Source organism: Rattus norvegicus, chromosome 5 (genome assembly GCF_036323735.1).
Source record: "Rattus norvegicus strain BN/NHsdMcwi chromosome 5, GRCr8, whole genome shotgun sequence".
Lineage (NCBI taxonomy): Eukaryota > Metazoa > Chordata > Mammalia > Rodentia > Muridae > Rattus > Rattus norvegicus.
In genome coordinates, this window is record NC_086023.1 from 63554577 (window position 1) to 63577740 (window position 23164).

The following is a 23164-nucleotide window of genomic DNA, read 5'->3' on the forward strand; positions in this document are numbered from 1 at the left end:
GCCATTACTCACCCAGATAACTGGGTTGAAGTCCCCTCAGAGTCAGGGGCCCCGTCTGTCACACGCGCAGTTCTATAAATGGATGTCTAAATTCGTTTCTGACCACAGTTTAGCCAAGAGCCATCAAGTTGTCCACCACCCCGGGTAGCTTAGTCAAGGTTATCAAAGACCATGTATAAATTAGCAAAAACAAATAAGATCTAATCCTTTTTCTGAACTTAAAAAAATTACTTTTATTTTTAGGAACCAATAAAATTATGGCAAATATTTACAAATAATTATCTCACATAAAGGTTACATAAAATCAATTCTTCACAAGGAACAGTCACTCATGAAAGGACACAGATATTGAAACTACACCAGGCTTATTGCATGTTTCTTCAGCTAAATTTAAAATAAAGGTGTTGCAGTCAACCATTTAACTTAAAATAAACCCACAAATCCCAGATTTGACAGGAAAAAAAAAGTTAAAAAAAATTAGACCAGGATCCCAACCCGGTTCCTCCCACATCCCGCCCTCAGCCCCCTTCCCTTCTCCCAACGAAAGAAAAATAGTCCAACATCTTTGGCAAATTGGCACTGCTGTAATTACATTCAAATATTATCACGCACAAAAGCAACACACTTCACTAAGAAAAAAAAAAGCCACCAATATTTCAAGTCAGTCCTACTAGAAAAGGAATACAAAACATACGTACTCTGAAGAAGCTTTTTGTCTCCCATCTGTTGGAGACAGAACGTCTCCCACTTTCAAAGGCAATTCAATTGTGTGGTTTTATTTATTTTTGTTGTATTTTTTATTATTTTTTTTAACAAGCGTCTATGCAGGCATCACAAACTTTGGTGGATACGGTAGATCAGTAGATATGTATTTCTTTGATGCTGGAAAGGTCCGTCCCTAGGACAAGGTTAACCATTGAAAAGTATGAAGCGCAAACCCCACGTCTTCCTGGCGGAGTTCCACTGGAATGTAATCTGAATTTCTACAAATACTCAATGTCTGAAGGCCACTAGAGGGTGACAAACCAGGGCAGCATTGTCCAGCAGGAGCCAGGGCCACACTCTGGTCAAAATTCCACCCCCTGACCACCGTGGGGGTGACTCTGTAGCCAGGCAGAGAAGAAACATGCTGGCAACATCAGGCCCTCGTTGCTAACGATCCACACTGCGCTGGTGGCTCGGGGCTGGGAGCCAGCTCTGTCCCTTTCTGAGCCCCAGGACAGGCTGCTGCTGGGTCTGCTCACCTTCAGGGACTAAAGGCAAGGGAAACCCGCAGGACCTGCCATTGGCAGACTCAGAGGTTCTTCTGAGTTTCATGTCCTAGTATCAGAGTGTGTGAGCGTGTGTTTAAGTATGCGAGCTTATGTGACTGTTGGCGTGTGATTGTGAGTGTGTAAGAGTGTGTATAAGTGTGTAAGCATATGTAATTGTTTGTATAAGTGTGTGAGTATGTGACTGTGTCTAAGTGATAAGTGTGTGATTGTGTGACTGTAAGAGTGTGTGTGTATATATATATATGTGTGTGTGTGATATATGTGTGACTGCATGTGAGTATAACAGTGTATAGATGTGTGTGAAAGTGTGGATGTGTGGGACTGTGAGTGTAGGAGTGTGTGTGTGAGCTTATGTGATGGTTGGGGGAAGTGTGTGACTCTTAGTGTGTAAGCGTGTGTGATTGTGTGTATTAGTGTGTGTGAGTGTGTGACTGTGTATATATGTGTGTGAGTGTGTGACTGTGTATTAGTGTGTGTAACTGTGTATAAGTGTGTTTGTGGCTGTAAGAGTGTGTATGTGTGTGTGTGCATGTGTGTGTGACTGTATATGAGTATAACAGTATGTGGATATGTGTGAGAGTGTGGATGTATGGGACTGTGTGTGAGTGTAGGATTGTGTATGTGTGTGTGTGTGTGTGTGTGTCTGTGTGTGTGTACTCCCCTCTTCATGCCCCTGTACACATGGCATGGAGAGGAAGGCCTGACTCTGAGGCTCTGAGTCTTGCAAGATGCTTAAAATAGACTTGGGATTTATTTTCTTTTTATGTTTATAGCAATTAATTGGCTATTGATTGGTTGGAATGTTCAACTCTCCATTTTCCTCAAATACAATAAAATAGTTTCATTAAAATGTATTCGTGCTTGCAAACGAGGGGGTCATCAAACCTGTTCCCTTTCTGTTCCACTCTAAGGGAAGTGCACCATTTATAAGTCAAAAACCTATCACGACATGTTCTTAGTGGTGCTTTTGGAGAAGGTGGGGGGTGTGCCATCTGCATGGTGGCTTGGGGAGGACTCAACGCCTGTGTACAGCTGCCTTAGCAGGTGAGTGAGCCCAGGTGGGGCAGGTGAGACTTCAGGTTGGGCTCCTGAAGTCAGGCCTTAGAGTCAGCGAGAAGCACAAAGCTGCCAAGTCCCTCATCCTTTATGGTGTCTCCTTTTCTCCCCTCTCTGCTCCGTGCCCAAAGCTGTCCAGACTGAACTGGATCCATCAGGATGCCACCAAGACACCATAACATCCTCCCACAGTGAGAACAAAAACAGCAGCCTGGTGCTGGTCAGGAGTCTAGGGTGTGGGCAGAAGACTCTAGATGTATCATCACCAGGCCGCTGTGCTCACCGTCATCTGCTGTACTAGGAGGAACTCTGGCTGGAAACCTGGGAATGGCAGTGATCAGATATGAGTTCTCTGTCAGCCCTGGACGTGTCCAGGAACTGGGCCTTGGTGCTGAGGAATTACCAAAGACAGAGAGAAAGATGGGTACCTGCTGCTCCCAGCGTGCAGCTCACTCCACAGAGGATGGAGATGTGACAGGAAGCACCTATGCGAGGGACTCACTATGTGCTCTGCAGCTGGCCCTTGGGACTGCACGAACAGTCGGAGCTGACAGCAGGGAGGTGGGGAACAACTCCGTGGCTCCCTCATGCATATGCAAAAAGGGATCTTGAGGTCCAGGGACAGCGAGGGCCAAGGGGCTGAAGGGGCCACTGGGAGGTAGGGCAGACTGCAGGGGAGGAGTCGTGGCCTGACTGTCCAAGTCTCCAATCATGTATTTTGTTTCCTTTTAAGAAATGCATGTGCCTTGGACCTCTCAGAGGCTAGAGCACTAAAAGAATAAATTTACCCAGGTGCACCAGCATGTGCTTGGAAACCATCCGAGGCGGACTCAGAGATGGTGACAAGGCCAGGACCACCACGGAGCTGGTCTAACTCGGAGACCAATGGGGTCAACCTGCCCTAGCCAGGCCTGTGCAGGGGACTCCTGAGAGACTGTGTGTCAGACGTCACTTGTTCCTAGTGTTCGTTTGGGAGTGCTTGGTTTGTTTTTAAGATTTGCTCCCCACGACTTGGAGTTAAACTCTAGCTGAAATGTCACCTACAAAGAGCTAAGGCTGCCAAAGCCACCCTGGAGCCTGACTCCTCATAAAGGGATTTCACCCTTCGATGCCCTGTGGCCACATCTGGGGCTCTAGCATAGAAAGCCAACAGCTCCCTTCAGGCCCGCCACATCTCTTGTTTTCACCCACTGCCACCTCCAAAGTCCAAACAGCTCACACAGCCCTCGCCTCCCAGCCATCTTCTCCAGTGTTCATGAAAGAGTGTGAAGAGGAACGGAGGCCCTGACAGGACTGTGATGGGCGGAGTCGGCCTACAGACGGCCTTTCCTTTTGGCCATCAGAGTGTTTTAAAGGTTTTCACTGTTGAGGTGACAGACCATGGGCCAATCACACTCTAGATGCCTGAAGCCACACCGTACCCTGCTGCCGTGTACCCTGCCCGGAGTGTGGCTTTGAATCAGCCGGCTGGCCTCAGATTCTAGCCCAGGCTCTCCTGCACCTTGTCACGGCTTACTCCAAGGTTAAAAGGGCAGAGACAAGAGAAGAGGGGGTGGCTCATGGAACTGCTGCCTTACCCTCTGAGAGCGAGAGCAGGTTCATGTCTAGGCTCTGCCAGGGACTATGGCACAGGCTTGGACACACTGTCCTGGGAGCTTCAGGTTACAGCAGGGAAAGGCTCCACAAACACTAAGTATTACGTGAATTTGCGTCAAGACTGTAAGTTTCCGTGTCAATGGGACCAGCAAGGCCACCGGTCCCCAGACCCTTCCTGTTACTGGTCCAGTTTCTGGGCTCTGTTTTCCTTGTGTGGTAGGTCTGGGAATTTCTGGGGGAGCGAGCAGTGAGGGTCTTCAAGCCATATGCTCTGTGAGGGGTGCTCAACCTTGTGGGCAAAGACTGTGACTCAGAGATCTGAGAACTCACTTCATCTGCGTCTTCACAGTGAGCTCCAAGTGTCAGGGTCTTTGCCCCATGGGAGGGTGGAGCAATTACAAAGCACTATACAGTTAGTTATGTGTCGGTTATGAAGGCTCGATCTCTGAGAAGGTGCCTTAGCAAAGGGTTGGTGAGTTTGCTATATAACACAAGTTCTCAGGCTGGAGCTAGACAAATAGTATGAAAATTATCTTTTTTTTTTTTCACAAAGTTCAAACGGGACGACAGGAGTGAAGGCCCGTGGAGGAATGCCCAGGCCACAGAGCTGCTAAAGCCCCCACCCCCACCCCCACCCCCCACTCTGTTCCCTGGCATTGTGCATCTATGGCGTGAGAGTGCAAGCCCAAGACCGCCCACGCGCCCCTGCATCTCAAGGGCTGGCAAGAGCAGTGTGTGCGTGCGTGCGTGGGCAGCCGTGCGTCTCTGTGCTCTTGTGCTTTTACCTGCATCCCAGGAACCATGGGGTTGTCTGATAAATAGTCTCCAATCTGAGGACCAGCAGCACCTCAGGTGAGAGGGGAGGATGGAGCTCCTTCTAGGGGCTGGGGAGGGAGCCACTGTGGGGCAGGGTGGGCTTTGCTGAGGAAGGTGTGCGGAACTGAGAGCTGGTTCAGGGACGCTGCCCTCTTTCTGAGAAACTGCAAGAAGCCCAGAGAGAGCATTGCTCTAGCAGAGCCATGGCTGGGGACAGGGAAAGAGGAATGAGGATGGAGCCTTCTTCCTCCTCAGGTAACAGGAGGCTGGAAGCAGATCACTCAGCTCCTGGAGGTGGCTTGAGGCTCTCTAGCTGCATTCCTTTAGTTCCCCAAGTACCCAGCCTGCTTTGAGTTCCTATGTGCCTTGCCTCTGACCTGGTGAGGGGGGACCTTGGCCATTGTACTGGTTTGGAGGCCTAATCTGGAGTTCTGGGTCAAGTAGTACCTCCTGTTGTCTTTACTGCCACATCCTCTCCCAGGTACAGAAAATGGGAAGAGAGAGGCGACAGAGATCATCAGAAGTCAGGGGCCCAAGTCCCAAACCTTACTTCAGCAGTCAGTCACTGCTTGGAGCCTCCACTATTTCTTTTGTCCTACTCCCCTGTTGGGGTTATTGAGGCACAAAATACACAGGGAGGAGGTCTGTGTGCTCTCCCTGTCTGGTTCTGGGCCACCATAAGCAGGGCCTCAGTTTCCCTCAGGGACTAAACTATGTCTTTTTGTTTCCCACTCTTGTTTTACACTTGACTGGAACATTAGCAAGGCCCCACAATCTTGTTCAAAAGTGAAGGCTGACCTAGGTGACAGTCACTACCACTGCTCCCTGGGAGGTAGGGAGGAAGGAAAAATCATGAACTAAGCCTGCTATCAGCCCAGCAGAACCTCAGAGAGGTAAAGGGTCTGTGGCCCCACAGCACAGCTACAGGGGACACTGTCATATGAAATGGTCAACTTCTCCATGATTAACATAATTCAGCCTCAGTTGAGAAGACCAGGGCGGGGGGTGGGGGGGGTTCTTCTCTGCTATTCAGAGTTGGCAAGAGGGACTGTGCAGAGAATAGAGGGTCCAGATAAAGAAATTGTGTCACCGGGCACCCCTGACTCAAACCCACCCCCAAGTCACTCACCAGTTCCTCATTGCTCGTCCTGTCCCTCCCCATATTCCTCTGTCTCCCACATATTCCTCTGTCTGTCTTTCCCACAGAGAGTTCCATCTTGACCCCCTGTAGCAGCAGATTGACCTGCCTGGTATGAGTCAGGTACCTGGGCCACCTTCCCCAGCACCTCCACACCCAGCCACACACTGTGTTCCCCAAAGGTGGGCAGGGCTGTGGGAGAGGAAGCTCAGGTCCTAGCTGCTGCCTGCAGGATGTGCTGGTCCTCAATGCAGGAATAAGTCCTTTCTGTTAGACACTGTCTCTGTGGCTGGCATAGGCTTGCCGAGAATCCAGTAGTTGGGGTCGCAAAGAACCGCTGTTGGATGAAGTGTCCATGTCTGATGTCCAAAGTGACCTAAGCCTGGACATGCCTCAGGAAACACATTCAGTTTGGTGGTTCTGGGGGCCAGGAGGATCAGCCTCAGCCCTACTCCTGGCCCCCGGGGTCACATGATCTTTTGATCCAGACAGCCATTCAGAGCCACACTCGGCATATGGGTAACCTCTTACTTTAGAACGGCAGCTGAAGAATGTCCCAGACAGTTCTCTTGGAGTTCTTGACCCTGTGGTGGCTCTGTGGAAATGGAGACAAGGAGCCAGGGCATCTCCTTGGAGCGTATTCCTCTTGGAGGGAAACTTCAAAGGAAACTTGTACCATGACCACCAGTGAGCCTTCTGGACAGCAGAGAAGTGGAGTGAGCTAGAGGTCAGGTGTCCTCAAGGTAGTAGGCACTGTCAGTTTCAAAGACGGCTTTGAGATAACTGACAGGGCACCAGGACAGGGACGCCTGTGCACATGTGGAAGATGTCCTGGGATGCACTGAGGGTTGGCTAATCTGCTCTGTCAGGGCCTCAGGCCCACAGAGAAGCAGGAAGGTATTTACATGGGTGCCGTGAAGCAGTAAAAGCTAACTCTCCTTTCCAGGCCTGCTGGGCTGAAACACAGAGATGGTCAGACAGTCAGAGGGACTGGCAAGCTGGGCTTGGCCACGGTGGTCTTCAGTACAGCGGAGACCCTGTTGCCACCTGCAGAAGCTCATCAAGCGACTCTTGAAATGACAAGGATGGAGAGGTCCAATGGCCCTACCTGGGTCCCAGGCAGGACAAAGGGGAGGACTTCAAAGGAGTGTGGAGTGGGGGTGGGAGGCGGCGGCGTTGGGCCCCTCTGTCTGCCTTGGGGGTTGGGAGACTGTCTCCCTCAATGATATGTGTTGCAAGTGCTTGGCGCCCACATGGCTCTGAGGGTCAGTGGCGGTCGTAGGCGGTGGCTGCGGCCGGTGGGGCGGCTCCTCGGGCTGCGGCGCTGTAATAGTATGGGGAGCCTAGAAGAGACAGAGAGAACTGAGGTCAGACCTGGGGTCCCCTGTCCACCAGTGTCCCCACCTCTGTCACCTCTGTCCTCTCAGGCACTGACTACTCTCTCTCAGACCCCTATCCTGGTCTTTCCCCCAAAGTCTGATGAGGCCCACCTAGAGCAGCATGCAGACTAATGACAGGACTCTGTACTGGCTGCTACACGGCCTCCCCTTCCTTCTGCGAGGCTTCTGTCTGCTTCCTTGTCAGTGAGGAGAACTGAATGGCTGCCCCTACGGACCACAAAGCCCGAAGCATTCCCTATCTGGTCTTGTGAAAACCATCCAAGGACTTACCTACAAGAGCATTTAGGTTTCTGTCTGATTGATAAGTACTCTGTGGTCAAGCCTTGGCCAGCCCCGCTGGGCTCACTGGCCACAGACAGTTACTCCAGCCACACTCCACACTACGTCCAAAGTTTATGCCTGACACCATCATCCTTATGTGGGGGTTGTTTCATTCAAATGTAAGGGTCAGGGCCAGTGACCCCATTTATCAGACTGAGGACTCCTTCCTGGAGTTCCTGGCCTACGCTCACACCCCCTGTACTGTCTAGGCTTCCTTCCAGTCCCAGGGCCCTGCCTTCCTCTTCTGGGAACCCTCTCCTATGAGCTCACTTTCCTTCACAGGCAAAGCCTCTCTCCTTAGTTCCTTTCCCCATCCTAGGACAGAGCATCCTAAATAGGCAGGCTAGGCTCTGTTTCCAGCTAAGGGGAAGTAACACAGGCGTGTTGGCTCACATGTATGATCCGGGGCTTGGGAGAGACTGCCAAGAGGTCAGCCTACAAAATGAGACCCTCCCTGTCTTAGAAAAAAAAATTTAAAGGAATCTGTGCTCTGGGAAGCCGGACTTTCAGTAAAGCTCTGGTGACCACTGACAGAGAACAGGATTGTTCTGGGCTGGGGCACTGGCACGGAACAGTGGTGGCCGCGTAAGAGATATGGGCTCTTCCTGTAACCTCAGGGCAGAGTGGTCCTGGGTTCCTCTCATGCCCCTGGACTATATCTGCGTTTTGGGAGCACATCTGCAGTAGCCACCAGAAGCTCCATCTGTACTAGAACTCTTCCCCAGGGAATTGGGGTGGTGGCGGTGACTGAATTCTCAGAACCACAGAGGTTAGAGCTTCAAATCTTTCACAGTGAGGAGGGTGTTCAGCGAAATAAAGACCTCTTCAGGTCACAAAGCCCCGCAGTGCCGGAGCTGGCCCTGAGCCCAGGATGTATGCCCTTGGTGAGGGGTTCATCTACCTCAGCACAGTTCAAGGTCAATGCTGGAGGGACAGGCTCAGTGTGGCAGACTGAAGTAGGGGTCCTGTCAGCCGTCTTGTTGGGGAGGGGCCTAGTGAGCTTAATCCCCAGAGGAGTCAGCTTGGATTTGTTCTGAAGTATCACTCAAATCCAGACCAGCCATGACCGTTCTCTCATATACCCTAACTAGGGGCTGAGTCGTGGGGGTTTTCTTCACAGGCCCAACCATGCCTTGGTGAAAGGCAAGTGACTTTACTTCCCAAGACTCAGTTGTTCTTGTTTTTAAAAGGGAGGCAAACGTGAGGGAGTCACTGTGGAAACAGTCATCTAAGGACTTACGTGCACTAACTCTTATCGGGTAGGAACTATTATTGTTCCTCCTTTTGTGGATGAGAATGCTTGGCCAATCCCATGTCTAATACGCAGTGGGGTATGGGGACATGCTAGCATCGAGACTCTTCTACTCTCGGGCTCCCTGGCTGATCCACTCCTGCCCCTGACTCAGGCAGGGATAGCATGGGACCACTCCCTACAGGTTTATTCCCTATAGGTCTGGGGATTGCACAAGCATATGAAAACCACAGGAGCTGCTCTCACAAAGGGTCCACAAGGGGCAGGAAGTGGAGTTTTGAAAAGACTCCTGAGGCCTCCCACAGCGAGATTTCCAACCTCCTTATAGCTCCATTCACCGTCATCCCTCAGGGCTTAGCCAGCCTGGGTGGCGGCCTTGGCTGAGGGTTTGATTTACCACAGAAAATGAAAACATCACCTCGCCAAGCACTCTGTCTTCCATGCCCATTAGACCTTCGTCTAGAATAAACTTGTCCTTCCTTCTGTCATTTTTCCTCTCTAATTCACATTATCATCAATTTACCTCTTGACACAGTCATTCCAGGCTGGCTCAGGACTGGTTCCCTCTCTAATCCCTTCACAGAGGCCACAGGAGCCCCTATTCTAATCCTAATTGACCGAGGCTGGCTTTTCTGTTGCCAGCCCTGCCAGCTCTGCCTGCCTCTGCCGCCCCCTCACCAGCCTGGGGGACCCTACAGGATGGGGTGCTGAGGATGGCACTGCCAGTGTTGACTGACTGTGTTGGTAAAGGAGCTGGGAAAGCAGCGGTCTCCGGGGGCCAGTGCAAGGCTATGTCTGAATGGGAGGAGTGAGTGCACTGTGGACAAGTGTCTCCAGGGGCTTGCTGGAACCTAAGGACACACAGGACAGGTCACCCACCACGTTCCTGGCCTCCTCCACCCCAAATCAGAGAGATCATCAGACCTGGGTTTTTGTCATCTGAACCTGTGGGATTTGTTTGCCCAAACCACTGCGAAGTCTGTGGCAGGGCCGGCAGGATGGTAGCAGACTGGAGCTATTTGCAACGCTGAGGCCAGGTGAGTCATGTGTCTTCACCAAAGTGCAAGCAGGATCCCTAAGGATTCAGAGCCTGGGCCTCAAGAGCTTCATGTACAGTGCAGGTGTGGGAGGCTACCATGGTAACCACCCTCCTTTTACCCCTGAACCAACCGAGGTACAGGCTGGCAGATGGCCCGATGGATCCAGGTTACAGACTCGAGTATTTCTCACGTTTGGAGCTGCCCTACATGATTAATACTCCTCTTATGCTAGCGCTTTTCCTGTGTCGTGTGAACTATTTTCCCAGATTCCCTTGCTTCTAGGGCTCAGGTGTTTTATCCAGGAGCTGCCCATTAGACTCTCTTGCACTGGACATCGGTTGGGAAGGATGCAACTTAAAGAATTGGGACGCCATCCGGTGGGAACAGGTGTCAGAGACCTCCGTGGCTGAGGGGACATCCTCCGATGCTCTGAAGCACCGAGGGAAAGCCCCGTATCATGGCATCATTGGTGGGGGCCAGCGGCCAGCAATGGCGATGCTCACAGCTGAGCAGCCTGCGGCGCGGATGGATGTGCTCCTGGCTCTGTATCCTGTGTCCATCTAGCGAGTCTGCCTGAGGATTCTGGAAACCCCTGATGCCCTTCACTAAATATGTTTCGGCTCAAACTAGCCAGGGTGGAGTCTGCTGTTTGCAGTTATAAGTCATTAACCCCGTTTTCAAAACCGGCTGGCTGACCTCATCGCACACAAGGCTTGAGTGCTGGGGAGGGCTGTCACCTGATTCCACAGAGGCACAAGGTCCCCTCCCAGCTGTAGCTATTGGGACTGAATTAGTGTGGGAGCTCCAGCGAACCCTATCACATACAGCCTAAGGATATAGTCTCTGGGGGTCAAAGTGACCTTGTGTGACACTTGCTCGTGTGTGACCTGAGGTGAATGAATCTGCCCTCACTTCTCTGTCTCTCAGAGGTACTAGGGTGGCTCCGATAGGGCTTCTGAAGGGATAGAATGAGACGGCCCATGTGAGGCATTTCCTCAGTGCCTATTACAGTGAGTAATGCTCACTTAAATAATCAGAGTTCTGAGTTGGCCTCCCGACCCTTTCTCTAGTCCTCCTGAAAGCCCTCAGGACTTAGCACAGGTACGCCTGATTTATGCTTCCTCACCCCAGCCTGTGAGCTCACTGGGTGAAGCTCGACCTTATGAGCTGTAAACTGGCTTTTACTCAGTCGACAGAGAAGCCTCAGATTCCTGCCCCTTCCCTTTGGGCTAGTCACTGTCCTGAGATCTGTTCCAAACTTCTTAGCCAGGTTCAAAGTCCCTCATCCATGCGTGTTCCACAATCACCCCAGCTCCTATGTTTGGTTTTTGTCATCACTGCAGTGTCCCTTAAGTCCCCAGAAGTGAGTGTCACTGCTAATCTCTGGCATGCCTTGTGAAAGCATACATGGTGAATCCTCTTGGGAGGGCTTTGTGCTACCCGCCGGCTGGATTTCTGCACCCTGGGCCATGAAGTAATGTGTAGAAGCCCTAGGTCAGTGTGCTTCAAACAGAGCCATTCCCACAGATTCAAGATCAACTTTGAGCCACATTCCATGTGGGTCTCCCTGTGGTACTAGGATCGGGGCTCAGTGGGCAGGAGATTTCCAGGAGGGACTCCTACATTTGAGCCTCAAAGTTTGGCCTCTCTGCTACATCTGCAGGGAGACATTGTCACTCTCATGTCTTCCTGACTGAGATGGACAGCTAGGCCAACTCAGAGTCCATGTGAGGGGCACCTTTGCTCAATGATTTTGACCAATCAAAAGAGAGACACCAACCCACAGGCTTAAGTCCCCTGGGAAACCAGAGCTAAGGCACTTGGTGTTTTCTGTAAGGCAGGCTGGTACTCTCTCTCACACAGGGACATGGGACACCAATGGGCAGTGTTCCTATTACATCTACAGTTGGGTGTGACGCACCACAATGCTTGGGCTAGCCCAGGGTACCAAGAGTATATCCCATGCGTGGCTCTGGTGCTAGGAAGAGAGATGTGGCATCCTCACCATGTGTCTCTCTTATTCAAACCAGATTGGGGAAGGAATCAAGGTTTGGCAACTTGAATGTGAAGACTTCGGGTTATTGCTTTTCTGACAAAGTCTGTGGTTCTTGGTCTTAGAATAATTAAGGACTCAGGAATTAGCGGGTTCTCACTGGAGGAGGCCTGGTTCATGTGGGCAGACAGGCCAGAGCTGTCTCAGAGATTCCTCCACTTTCCTTTCACTGGTCCAAGTAGAACATCCTTGGCTGACTGTAGGGCTGAGGTCAGTATTGTAACCTGCAAGCTGATTGGCTGGTGCCACATGCTAAGTGACATCTGAATCCAGGGGTGTGTGTGTGTGTGTGTGTGTGTGTGTGTGTGTGTGTGAGAAAATATACTGATGATATTCACAGACTAGGTTGGCTATGGCCCCGGACGTTCTGCCAATTTGAGTCTTGGATAGAGGTTAGGCCACCAGCTGAGCCCTACACAGTATGCCTTGGCAAGCCACAGAGCAGCTGGTTCCTAATGGAGCTGGCACCGATGATGCCCAAGGCAGACATCATTAATCAATCACTGGGCCTCAGAGCCCTTAGCAAGACAGTTTTCTCAGCAGCCAGCACCCATCAATGCAAGTTTGTCTTTTCAGTGCCTCTTACTTAGGGAATTGTCACTCTACTTAATGGTTCTTAAGAAATATGAGTTACTCATGGGCAAGCACTTTTCCTACCTTCTTTTCTCCCTTGCATTCCCACCTCCATGAGCTGCAGTGGTATTAATCATACTAAGACCACAATAACAGGACCTATATTCCACATGCATGGGGAAAGATATGACCAGACCTCAGAAGGGACTGTAGCCCAGCGAGGAGGCTGAGTGAGATAGCCATGGACCCAGGGACCCCCCAAGTTGGGACCCCACAGGTTAGTACTCACCGAGCAGCCCTGGGTTGGGGAACCTCCATGAATCATTGTAGGAGGAATATTGAGGGTGGCTGTAGGGACTCCCAGAAAATTCGCTCCCTGCAGGAGGTGGGCAGAGAGAAACAGAAGACAAATGTTAAGTAAGGTTCAGAAAAGGCTGTGGGTTCAAGTCAGTTTAACTGCTGGCTGTTGATGACTCCTGCCTCTTCTGTCAGTTTTGGGTGCTTTTGGTAACCAAGGACAGCATGTCAGAGCTATCCTCTCAGCCAGTGAGCTGTCTATGTCACCCCAAAGCCCTTGGCATCAATGGGAATGAAAGCCACGGAGCCATCGTGTGCAGGGTGGGGTTTCACTGGGTACACCGGCACTGGGTACAGCAACTCTAGTCTGCTGGGCTGTTGGCACTGGCAGAGGCTCCTAAGGGACCCTAGTGGGTTAGTTCCATTCCTCATGACTTCATCTCTACTGTGGACCCTCTGTGCTGTGAATTCAGAGTGACCGTGCCAAGGATAGCTGACTGGACAGGGGCATGAGACAAGGGTCACCCCACATGTCTGCTGACATCAAGGGACAGGCTAAATGCTTAGGAAATAATAGAGGAAGTGGGGTGGGGGTCTTGTAGGCACTGGGGAGGAGGTAGGTGTTTATGGTGGTGGGCACACTCAGGCAGATGCACATGGGTGAAGGGAGGGTAGGGTCAGCCAGAGGACAGTTCACTCAGATCCACAGCCTGTAGAGCTGAGCCCTTGCCCCTGGCTATTCTCTGGGTTTGAACCAAGGGAGTCTTCTGCCAGCAAGGCCAGCTTCAAGTCTCGTCCCTGCATGCTGGTAGCAGCAGACTCTGCCCATTTCCTTCTCCCTTCTTCCTATAGCTGGGGCCCAGAGGGCAGACTGGGTTCTCTGTCCTCCACACTGAGTGCCCAAGAGCCTGGTATGTCTAGCTAGCAGAGGCTTTGGAGCAGGGCACAGGAAGCTAGAACACTGGATGGTTTCCTTAAGCCCCCAGGTAAGGCCCTACCCTGCTGGAGGTGACAGGAGTTACATGATCTTGAGGGACTACCTGCGGCCAAGCATGACTCCATGATCCCCCTAAAGGGAGCGTACAAAGGCCAAAGGGCAAGAGGCTTTGGAAGAGACTGTTTCTCCTCCCACCTCATAGGCAAGCACAGGCAGAGCACGCACAACACACACACACACACACACACACACACACACACACACACACACACATACACACACACACACACACACACACACTCTCCTGCTCAGGCCTCTCTGGGGGCCACTCCCTGCCTGACAGGCTGAGCCTTCCAATTCTCTGTTTTTTATGCCTCAGCGGTCAGGGTGCCAGGTTCCAGCATACAGAGGGAGAGAGTGGTGACAGGGCTGGGCCGCACAACTGGGCCCAGGCAGATCCATCAGTGCTACAGAGCTTCCTCCGCCCCTCCCCCTCCTCCCCCTCCCTCCTCCTCCTTCTTCTCCTCCTCTTCCTCCTCCTCCTCCCCCTCCCTCCTCCTTCTCTTCCTCCTTCTCCTCTTCTTCCTCTTCCCCCTCCCTCCTCCTCCTCCTCCTCCCTTCCCTCTTCCTCCTCCTCCTCCCTTCCCTCTTCCTCCTCCTCATCCTCCTTCTCCTCTTCCTCCTTCTCCTCTTCCTCCTCCCTTCTCTCTTCCTCCTCCTCCTCCTCTTCCTCCTTCTCCTCCTCCTCCTTCCTTCCCTCTTCCTCCTCTTCCTTCTCCTCCTCCTCCTCCTCCTCCTCCTTGAGAAGCAGGTTGGGAGGAGAGCACTCTTGCTAAGGCTCTCTGCACCAGAGGCACATCCTGAGGGCGCCATGCCTGCCTTATCTCTGATTAGCACCATTGCGCCTCCTGCCAGGCCACCTCTTCCAGGAAGCCTCTCTGAGCTTCATCCCCAACAGGGCACGTCTTTGGCTGAAGTGAGTTGGCATAGACTCCTGGAGGTCTGTGAAGCCTCACAGGCGGCTTCCAAATCCTCCAGATTCTAGAGACTGGAAGGAGAGCCCCAGCCAGCACCATCACGACCTTCCACCTGCGAGGCTTCCAGAAGGCACCCTTTCCTGCCTCTCCTTTGGCAAGGAGTGTCCTGCATCATCCTCTAGTGTCCCATTGGCCTTGTGTGGGTGGAGTCCCCACAGCACGGAGTGTCTGTTCCTGTAGGTCCTACCTGCTCTCCCAGCAAACACCCTGTTTGGCTTCCCTGCAGCACAGAGTCCCCGAGGCTCTCTCCTACCCCTGTTCCTGGGCTCCATCCAGGAGAGGCCCTCCCTGGGAGGCTCCCCTTCCTGACCAGCTCATCTTCCTGTCCTGCCACGGTTTATTCCTCGGAGCTTATCACTTTCCAACCTGTCTTGTTCGTCATGCTCATCTTCTTAATTATCTGTCTCTTCCACGGGGCTGAAAACTCCTTGGGGAGAGTTTTGTCTGTTTATGTCTCTGTCCCAAGCTTCAGTGCCAGGCTTGCCAGCCCTCTAAGCATGCATGGATGACTAATTGTTGAGTGAGTGAGTAAGTGAGTGAGTGAACGAATGAATGAGACCTGTAGGTCAGCCAGGGACATGTTACCGAGTGGACCTCTTGCTTGGATAATGGCCACCACTGTTAGCTCCCACAGTCCGGGATATGCTGTGGAATCTTCTGTGGGCTAAGATTTAAATTAATTTCTGATTCGTTGTGTAACACAACATCCTGGGCCCAGGAGGAAATGCATACCTGGACCCCCACCTGGTGCCTCAGAGTCATGGGGAGGTGGGTACCAGAGTCCTTGTCCTGTGCTGTGTCCTTTAGAGTAGTGTACTCTTAGATAGGGATCCTGGCCATCTCAGGGACTTGAGGCTGACCCAGAGGCTGTCCAGCCACCGGCTGGGGACTCTGCAAGGGTACCCGACTATCTCGAGTGCTATGTAGTAAGCTAACACTGCCCTGAGTAGAAAAGCCACTAGAGATCTCACTACCAAGGAAGCTTTCTACAGATCAGTTCCACACAGTAACAAAGCTGGTTCAGGGACAGCAGACTGACAAAGGATGCCACAATCCTCAATCAATTAGCAAAGGGGCAATGGTGTGGGGCCAGGCTTCATGGGTTCAAATCCCGAGCCTGCCTCTTCAAAGTTCTGGAAACCTTGATAGGTCACTCAATTCCTCTGTGCCTCAGTTTCCTTCTCTGTGAGGCTCGGGCAATTGTAGAGTTCATGTGGTGCTTGTAGAGGTTCAAAGAAAGCCAGGACATGCCAGCCACAGTGACGAGCTCCTCCACCAGTCCTTAAGTCCTCCTAGGCATCCAGAATCAAACTGAACCTCCCAGCCACCCTGGAATGCTCACAAGATTAGTAAAGTGCATTTCAGTTGTGAAATGTTCTCTCTTGGGCCAGAACAGAACTCCAAGGCCAAGTTCCTATCTCCCGGCCCTGTGTCTAAAAACACTGTTTTTCCATCACGGGCCGTTTCTTCATTTGTCGGAAGGCAGAGCAGACCAAATGCCCAGTGCTTTTCTACCTTACTATCTCTGCAACCTTTTCATACGTTCCGGGTTGTGGTGACCTCAACCATAAGATTATTTCGTTGCTACTTCATAACTGTAATTTTGAAACACAGTGTAAGTCTCTGGTATGTGACCCCTGTGGGGTTGAGACCTACAGGTTGAGCACCACTGCTCTAGATCCTCAGTCCCAGCTGTGGGGGATGCCTTTCCTCTGGGCTAGGCCTGGGGCTCCAGCCTGCTGACCACCATCCTCACACCGAGGAGCACCTTATTTTCTGTTGGAACCTAAAATGGCAGCTTGGAAAAGCAAGGTATGCTTAGCTCGAGACTTGGGAACCTTTTGGGTCCACTGAGGGGCCTCTGAGACCAGTCCTAAGGCTGGTTAGATCTCTAACAAGGGAGACAGGGACTCTGGGTCCAGCCGAAAGCTGGGGCTGGGGCTTGAGGCCATTCAGTGTGCTACAGGGTGGGGTGTATAAGGGTCGGGACTGAAGGGTTCGTAGTTGGCACTAGGATCCAGGCAAGGCTGCAGGTAGAGGTGGGATGGGGCGCCGGGGAGACCTTCCAGTGGGCTGCTGCCTCAGCAGAGAGAACTGATCATCCACAGGTACAAAATCCTCCTCTAGAGCCAGCTTTCAGAGTGCAGGAAACCTAAGTGCCTGGTTCTAGCTTTTGCTGGGGCTTCCAGAGGTAAAGCCAACAGGACCGAGGTCAAAGGTCGCACAATAAAGCACCTTTCCTTGTGAGTTCACCCAGCACAAAAGACTCTGCCCCACCTTGAGGCTCCTTGTCTCTTTCTAATTCATAATCTGGATACCTTTCAAAGGAACCCCTTAAATCCTAGATTTTATTTCTTATTAACAAGAAGGATTCTGTATGACCCCAGAAGGAAGGTCATCAACTTGTGTCCAGATAACTGACTCAGATACCTGATACTCAGTAGGACCTGCCACTCAGTAGGACCTCCCTCCAAGAGGCACAGAGCATACCGACCCTCCTTCAAGGTAGGTATGGGTTCTGCCTAGAGTTCAATGCATAGAAATATCCAAGAACTCTCCAACAGTAAACCAGTGGCAAACCACTGACCTTTCTGGTTAGTGGAGTGGCCCCTGGAGGAAACTGTAGATGAGGGCCTGTAGTTAGCATACAAGCAGGGCCCCTCTTGATGCCATGGGAGCACAAGGGACAACCTGAGGCCAGTTGAGAGCTTGATCAACCAGCAGCACTGCTTCTCAAAGGCTGTGTGGCCTTGGGCAAGTGACTGAACCTGTCTGAGCAGTCTCCCCATCTTTGATATGGACTCAATAAATCATTGTTTACAGTTTGAACTTCCCCACAGAAAAAGGCAGGCTGGCAGTCATGTTCATTCTACTATGAGGGTGGGAGTAGCTGGGTGTGGTGGTGCAAATCTTTGATCCTAACACTCAGGAGGGAGGCAGAGGCAGGAAGATCTCTGTGAGCTCAAGGCCAGCCTGGTCTACAGAGAGAGAGTTCCAGGACAGCCAGGGCTAAAGAGAGAAACCCTGTCCCAGAAAAAAACAAAAACAAAACAAAACCAACCAACCAACCAAACAACGACAACAAAAAGCGGGTGGAAGCTGGATCAGACTACTCTGTTTGGAGGTGGGTCTTTCGGGAAGTAACTAAAGGTACCTGCAGGCATGGGGGAGGGGCATTAACACCATGGAACTGGTGTTAATTTAGTAGCAGAGAGACCTGAACTATGTCCTGTGGTCTTGTGAGGTCCTGAACCACCTCAGGAGTCAGCAGGGTTCCCATTAGCAAGAAGAGCTTCATCAGGTATAGCTGCCTGACTGAACTTCCGAGTCCTCGGAGCTGTGAGCTGAATCAATCCTCACTCTATAAAGTACAGTCTGTGGCATCTGGCTATAGCAACAGAAAACACACTAAGGCAGGCACCTGCATCCCAGGACCAGAGAGAAGTTGTGTTCCTGGAAGGACAATGCTCCTTCTCCCAACATGGAGAGACTGGGGAAGGTGGGGAGGGAAAGAAATGGAAAAGAACCCGTTAACAAGTGGGGGACAGGCTCCAAAAGGATTTCACAGCTTTCATGGAGTTCTTAGTCTGCAGAGGAAAGATCTGGGTGTAGGGGTGAAAGCAGAGAGAGCTGAGGAGCCCTGCGTGAGAAAATGAAAGGACCTGAATGGAGGGACTTGATGGTACACATGCCCACGTGGAATGTGTATGAGTAGAGTGTGTGTGTTTGAACACACGTGTGCATGTGTGTGTGAGTGTGTGCATGTGTGTAAATGTGTGTGCACATGTAAGCATGCATGTGTGTATGTGAGAGTGCATGTGTGTGTATGTTTGTGTGTATGTGTGTGTACATGTGAGTGTGCATGTGTGCATGTATGTCAGAGAGCTGTGTGTGCATTTATGTGCGTGTATGTGTGTATGTGTATGTGCATGTAAGCATGCATATGTGTGTATATATGAAAGCTGTGTGTATATGTGTATGCACATATGTGTGCACATGAGGGCATGCATGTGTGGATGAATGTGAGAGAGCTGTGTATGTGCATATGTACGTGCTTGTGTATGTGTGTGCATATGTAAATATGCATGTGTGCATGTATGTGAGAGCTGTGTGTGTGAATATGTGTGTGAATACTTGAGGGGTGGGAATCCTAGCTTCAGTTTTAAGGTACTGTGTAAGTAGGGAAACTCCCCCTGTCCATCCAATCATTCTTAAAGCTTGCCACTCACTGCTGTAGTTTGCGTATGGATGCCTTCTCCTAAATTGATGGAGAATTTTGGATGTCATGTGACTATGAGTTGATGAGGTCATAGATGGTAAGCTGTGGAAGGAAACCCCACGTGTTCTTGCTTGCCACTCCTGTGCTTGCCCTCTGACTCTCCCCACATTATTCCGTCCTGGCTCGATGCCACTGCTCTGCCCTTACACTTTCCAGCCTCCAGCACAGTGGGCCAAGAGAAACGTCTCTTCCTTACAAAGTACCCAGCCCCAGGTATTTTGTTACAGTAACAGAAAACATGCTAAGACAAGGCTGACTTGGTATTTTCCCCAGACATGGGGTCAGAGGGTGCCATGCTTGTATGGACAGTAGAGTTGCAATGAAACCATGTTGTCAAAGGACATGCAGTGTAGATCATAGAGCCCCAGGCCAGCATGGGAGGGAAGCCTGGAAACATTGCAAAACTGAAGGAGAACAGCAGAGTTTTCTACAGGGTGGCCAACAAGGGTCTCATGATCTCTTGCTTTTAGTTCTAGTGTTAAAGGAAAGGAATGGTTGGCCACAGCATCACTGAGTGAGCAAAGACAGGGAGGCATGGCCATCGGTGACCCAGGGTGGGATTCAACAGGTCAGAAAGTGGAAGGCTGAATCCCTTCAGACAGCCCCAGGCCACGCACTGGGTATGATCCAGCATGCTCTTGCCTAGAGCTGCCAACCATACAGAAGAAGATAGAAAATGGCCTCCAGGGGACTGGAAGGACAGCTCTGCCGCTGAGTACTTGTTCTTCCAGAGCACCAGAGTTCAGTTCAGCACCCACATCCAGCTCTTCATAATTGCCCGTATCTCTGACAGATTCGGTGACTTAGTCTCTCAGGGTACCCACACACCGGTGGCATACACATATACAGATACACAGACACACACATAAATAAAAACAAAACCTTTTTTAAAAGAAGGGAAAATTGGTGGGTGGTAGCACACACCTCTCTAATCCCAAATGCATGGGCTGCAGAGGCAGGTGAATCTCTGTGAGTTCAAGGCCAGTCAGGCCTACTGAGTGAGTTCCAGGACAGCCAGGGCTACACAGAGAAACACGGTCTCAAAAATCCAAACCGACCAACCATGGTCCAACCAAAAACCCGAGTTTCAGACCCGAGTCTGAGGGGTAGGACTGGGTTTCATGCTTCAGCTGATGGCTGGTAGAGGAAAAGCTAGGCAGGGGAGAAGGGTGGGCGTCCATCACGGACCCACCCACCGCAGACCCGCCCACCTCAGACCCACCCACCGCAGGCCACTCACTGAAGACCCGCCCACTGCAGACCTCCCTAGCACTGCAGTCCATAGAATTTCAGAGGACACAGCATTGGCCATCCTCTTTTTTTTATCAGAGCTTTCTCAGGTTTGTCCATCTCTCTATCCCTCTAGCCTGCTAATACCTTACCATTCTTGCTTTTTTAAGTTAAGTTGTTAACACCAGTACGTTTTAAGTTCTCTAGTACACATATCATGAACCAATGTTAATAACTGACTTGATGAACACACTTCCCCTTTGGATGTAACGTTTACACGTGATGAACAAACGTAAATGTGCTAATGCTTTCGTTGGACAAATGCACGAACCATGCTACCCAAGCTCAGGTCTGTCAGTCCTGGAATGTTAGCATCGCCCTACATAGAACGCCAAGGACCAGTCTGTGTGGCTATCACATGCTCCCTAGGTCCCAGGTTAGCCCTGCCTGGGGCTCTGATCACTGAAGGGCCCCTGCTGGCCACCAGCAGCCCCTGGGTAGAGGACCCCATTGGCATGTGCAGTGCCTAGTGCTGCCAGGCAAGCAAACAAGCAACAAACCAAAACCAAACAACAAACAAAGCAACCAAACTACACCAAAACATTAGGATAGATGTGGGTTCCCCCAACCATCCCAGTCTTCCAAATACAAAAGAAAGGCAGTGAAACCCTCGCTACAATTAAGTTTAGAGGGGACGGTGATGAAATGGTCTCGCCCTGGAAGCCTGGGGTTCCAACATCATTTTCTCCTTCACTCAGAACCTGGAGATGGCAAGAAAGTCAAAGTTTCCCAAAATCCTCACAAGTGACAGGCAAACAGGCTCCACATAGCTCTTAATTAACCCAAAACGACACCTGCCAGATGACGGGAATTTGCGAGCTCGCTGGGGGCCGACCTGTCTGCAGATGGTCGGCTCCCACCTCTGCTCCAGACCTTGGCCGGCTGCAATTAACATATGGAAAGTCTTTCAAAGTGACTTCCCAGTCAACTTCTGTTTCTGAAGGAGTCAAACTGGGCTGGGAGAGAGAAAAATCTTTGTGAAGGAGAAGGAGGAGGAGGAGGAGGAAGAAGAGGAGGAAGAAGGGGAAAGGAGGAGGAAGAGGAGGAGGAGGTAGAGAAGGAGGAGAAGGAGAAGAAGGAGAAGGAAGAGGAGGAGAAGGAGGAAGGAGGAAAAGATCTGAAAGGGGCTAAGGGCTCCTTAGCTCCTCTCTGTGGTCTTGTAGAACCACAGGACAGGCGATGGGTCAGGATCAGCAGGTACTTGGGCTGTTGCTTTGCGGAACTGTCTGTGACCACAGTGATCAAAATGAGGACATGACACAGACACAGCCTATGCATTGTTATGCTGTTTAATATGCATATAACATATAGACAGGCTATAAACATATACCCATATGCCTGTGTGAATATACAGCAATATAAGCAACATATATATAGGTATGTATGTGTATACCTATGTGTACATATCTCTGCGTGTGTGTATATTGACAGGGCTCTGTCAAAGTTTCTCTGAGTAACCATTAAAAAGATAATGATAAAAATAATAATAATAATAATAATAATAATTATTATTATTATTATTATTATTATTATACCAAGCCTCCGTTTTCTCTCTGTGAAGGTAGCAAATGACAGCCAGGAGGCTTCTCTTTTCCCTCTTCCCTGCATCCAGCTTCCAGCTTGGCCCTACACAGGCCAAGATGCTTGCCCTCCCTCTCCATAGCAAGACCTTCCTGGGCTCCCAATAGGGAGGCAAAAACCGGAGCTCAGGGAAGGTCAGCCTGTCAACCTGGACAGCCCTGCACTGAGCGCATCGATCCACTGCTGGGAAAAACCTCTTCCCCTACCAACTCAGGCCTTCCTTCAGAAATGCCGAGGGGAGAGAAAAACCAAGACAGAGGGTGGGTGTGAGGAGAGAATGCACAATGCGACTCTCCTCTGTTACCCATGTGGCTGGAGACCCAGGCGAGGGCCAGCCCGAGCACTGGTTCTGGCCAGCCAAACGCAGTCATGTGCCCTTCCTGGCCTCCTGCTGTGTTCTGCTTCCTATGTCTACATCTAAGAACCTTCAGATTCTTCAGGAACTCATCCCTGCCTTATGGCAACTCCACCCTAGGCCGAGTGCGCCTCACCCAGGCTCTCCCAGGCTCTCCCTAGCTCTCCCAGGCTCTCCCAAGCTCTCCCCAGTGGTAGTCCATCGGATAGATGCAAGAATGGAGCCTTGAGCTGCACAGTCCTATTGACTGTGACACAGACCGAGGAAGAGGTCTACTAAAGGCACAAATGTGCATTAGCCACAAACCAAGCAATGCAGGGCCATTGTCCCCAAGGCTCCCCCTCCCCCTCTTTTGACAGGCTTGTCCCACTGGGCATCTCCATTTGAGACCATTGGTTATGGTGCTGTGGCCCATTTTGAACAGCTCTGGCCCAGTGTTTAATCTGCTTTCTTATTAGACTCTCACTGTCCAATACCAGCCCACACAACATCCTGATGCATCAAAGATGGCGGAGGAGCCCTGTCTCCCCCAGTCAAGAGGTCAGCTCAGCAGGAGGTTGGGTGCCTCCCCTAAAGACTCATGTGTTAGAAGGTTTGGTATGCAGGCTGGTACTCCTGAGAGGGGCTGTGAGTCTTTCACGGGTGGGCTGGTGGGAGGTTTTAATTCTCTGAGAGTGGATGGCTGGTCCCTTCCCCTCTGCCACACATGGGCCAACCCTTCCACAGGCCCAGACCAGCAAGACTGTCCGTTCTTGAAACCGTATCTCCATAACTACTGAACTAGAATAAGCTCCTCTTTTCTAGGTGAGTAGCCTGCTCAGACATTTATTTTGTTTTTTCCGTAGGGAATCCAAGGTGGTGTACACACA

The 23164-nt window shown here is 51.1% G+C and overlaps 1 protein-coding gene across 6 annotated transcripts in view; it reads right to left on the bottom strand.

Annotated features, from left to right (window-relative positions):
* Positions 1 to 207: 207 nt before the first annotated feature.
* The window catches only part of Pax5 (paired box 5), a 186597-nt gene continuing 163640 nt past the window's right edge, over positions 208 to 23164 (bottom strand). For 5 of the 6 annotated variants that reach the window (XM_039110570.2, XM_039110568.2, XM_039110567.2 and 2 more), the window contains 2 exons: positions 12809 to 12895; positions 208 to 7223 (listed from right to left, as the gene is read on the bottom strand). In XM_039110570.2, coding sequence (XP_038966498.1) covers positions 7147 to 7223; positions 12809 to 12895 — 164 coding nt within the window. In that variant the 3' untranslated portion in view covers positions 208 to 7146. The remainder of the gene's footprint in view (positions 7224 to 12808; positions 12896 to 23164) is intronic. The other variant, NM_001109261.1, reaches the window with a different exon arrangement.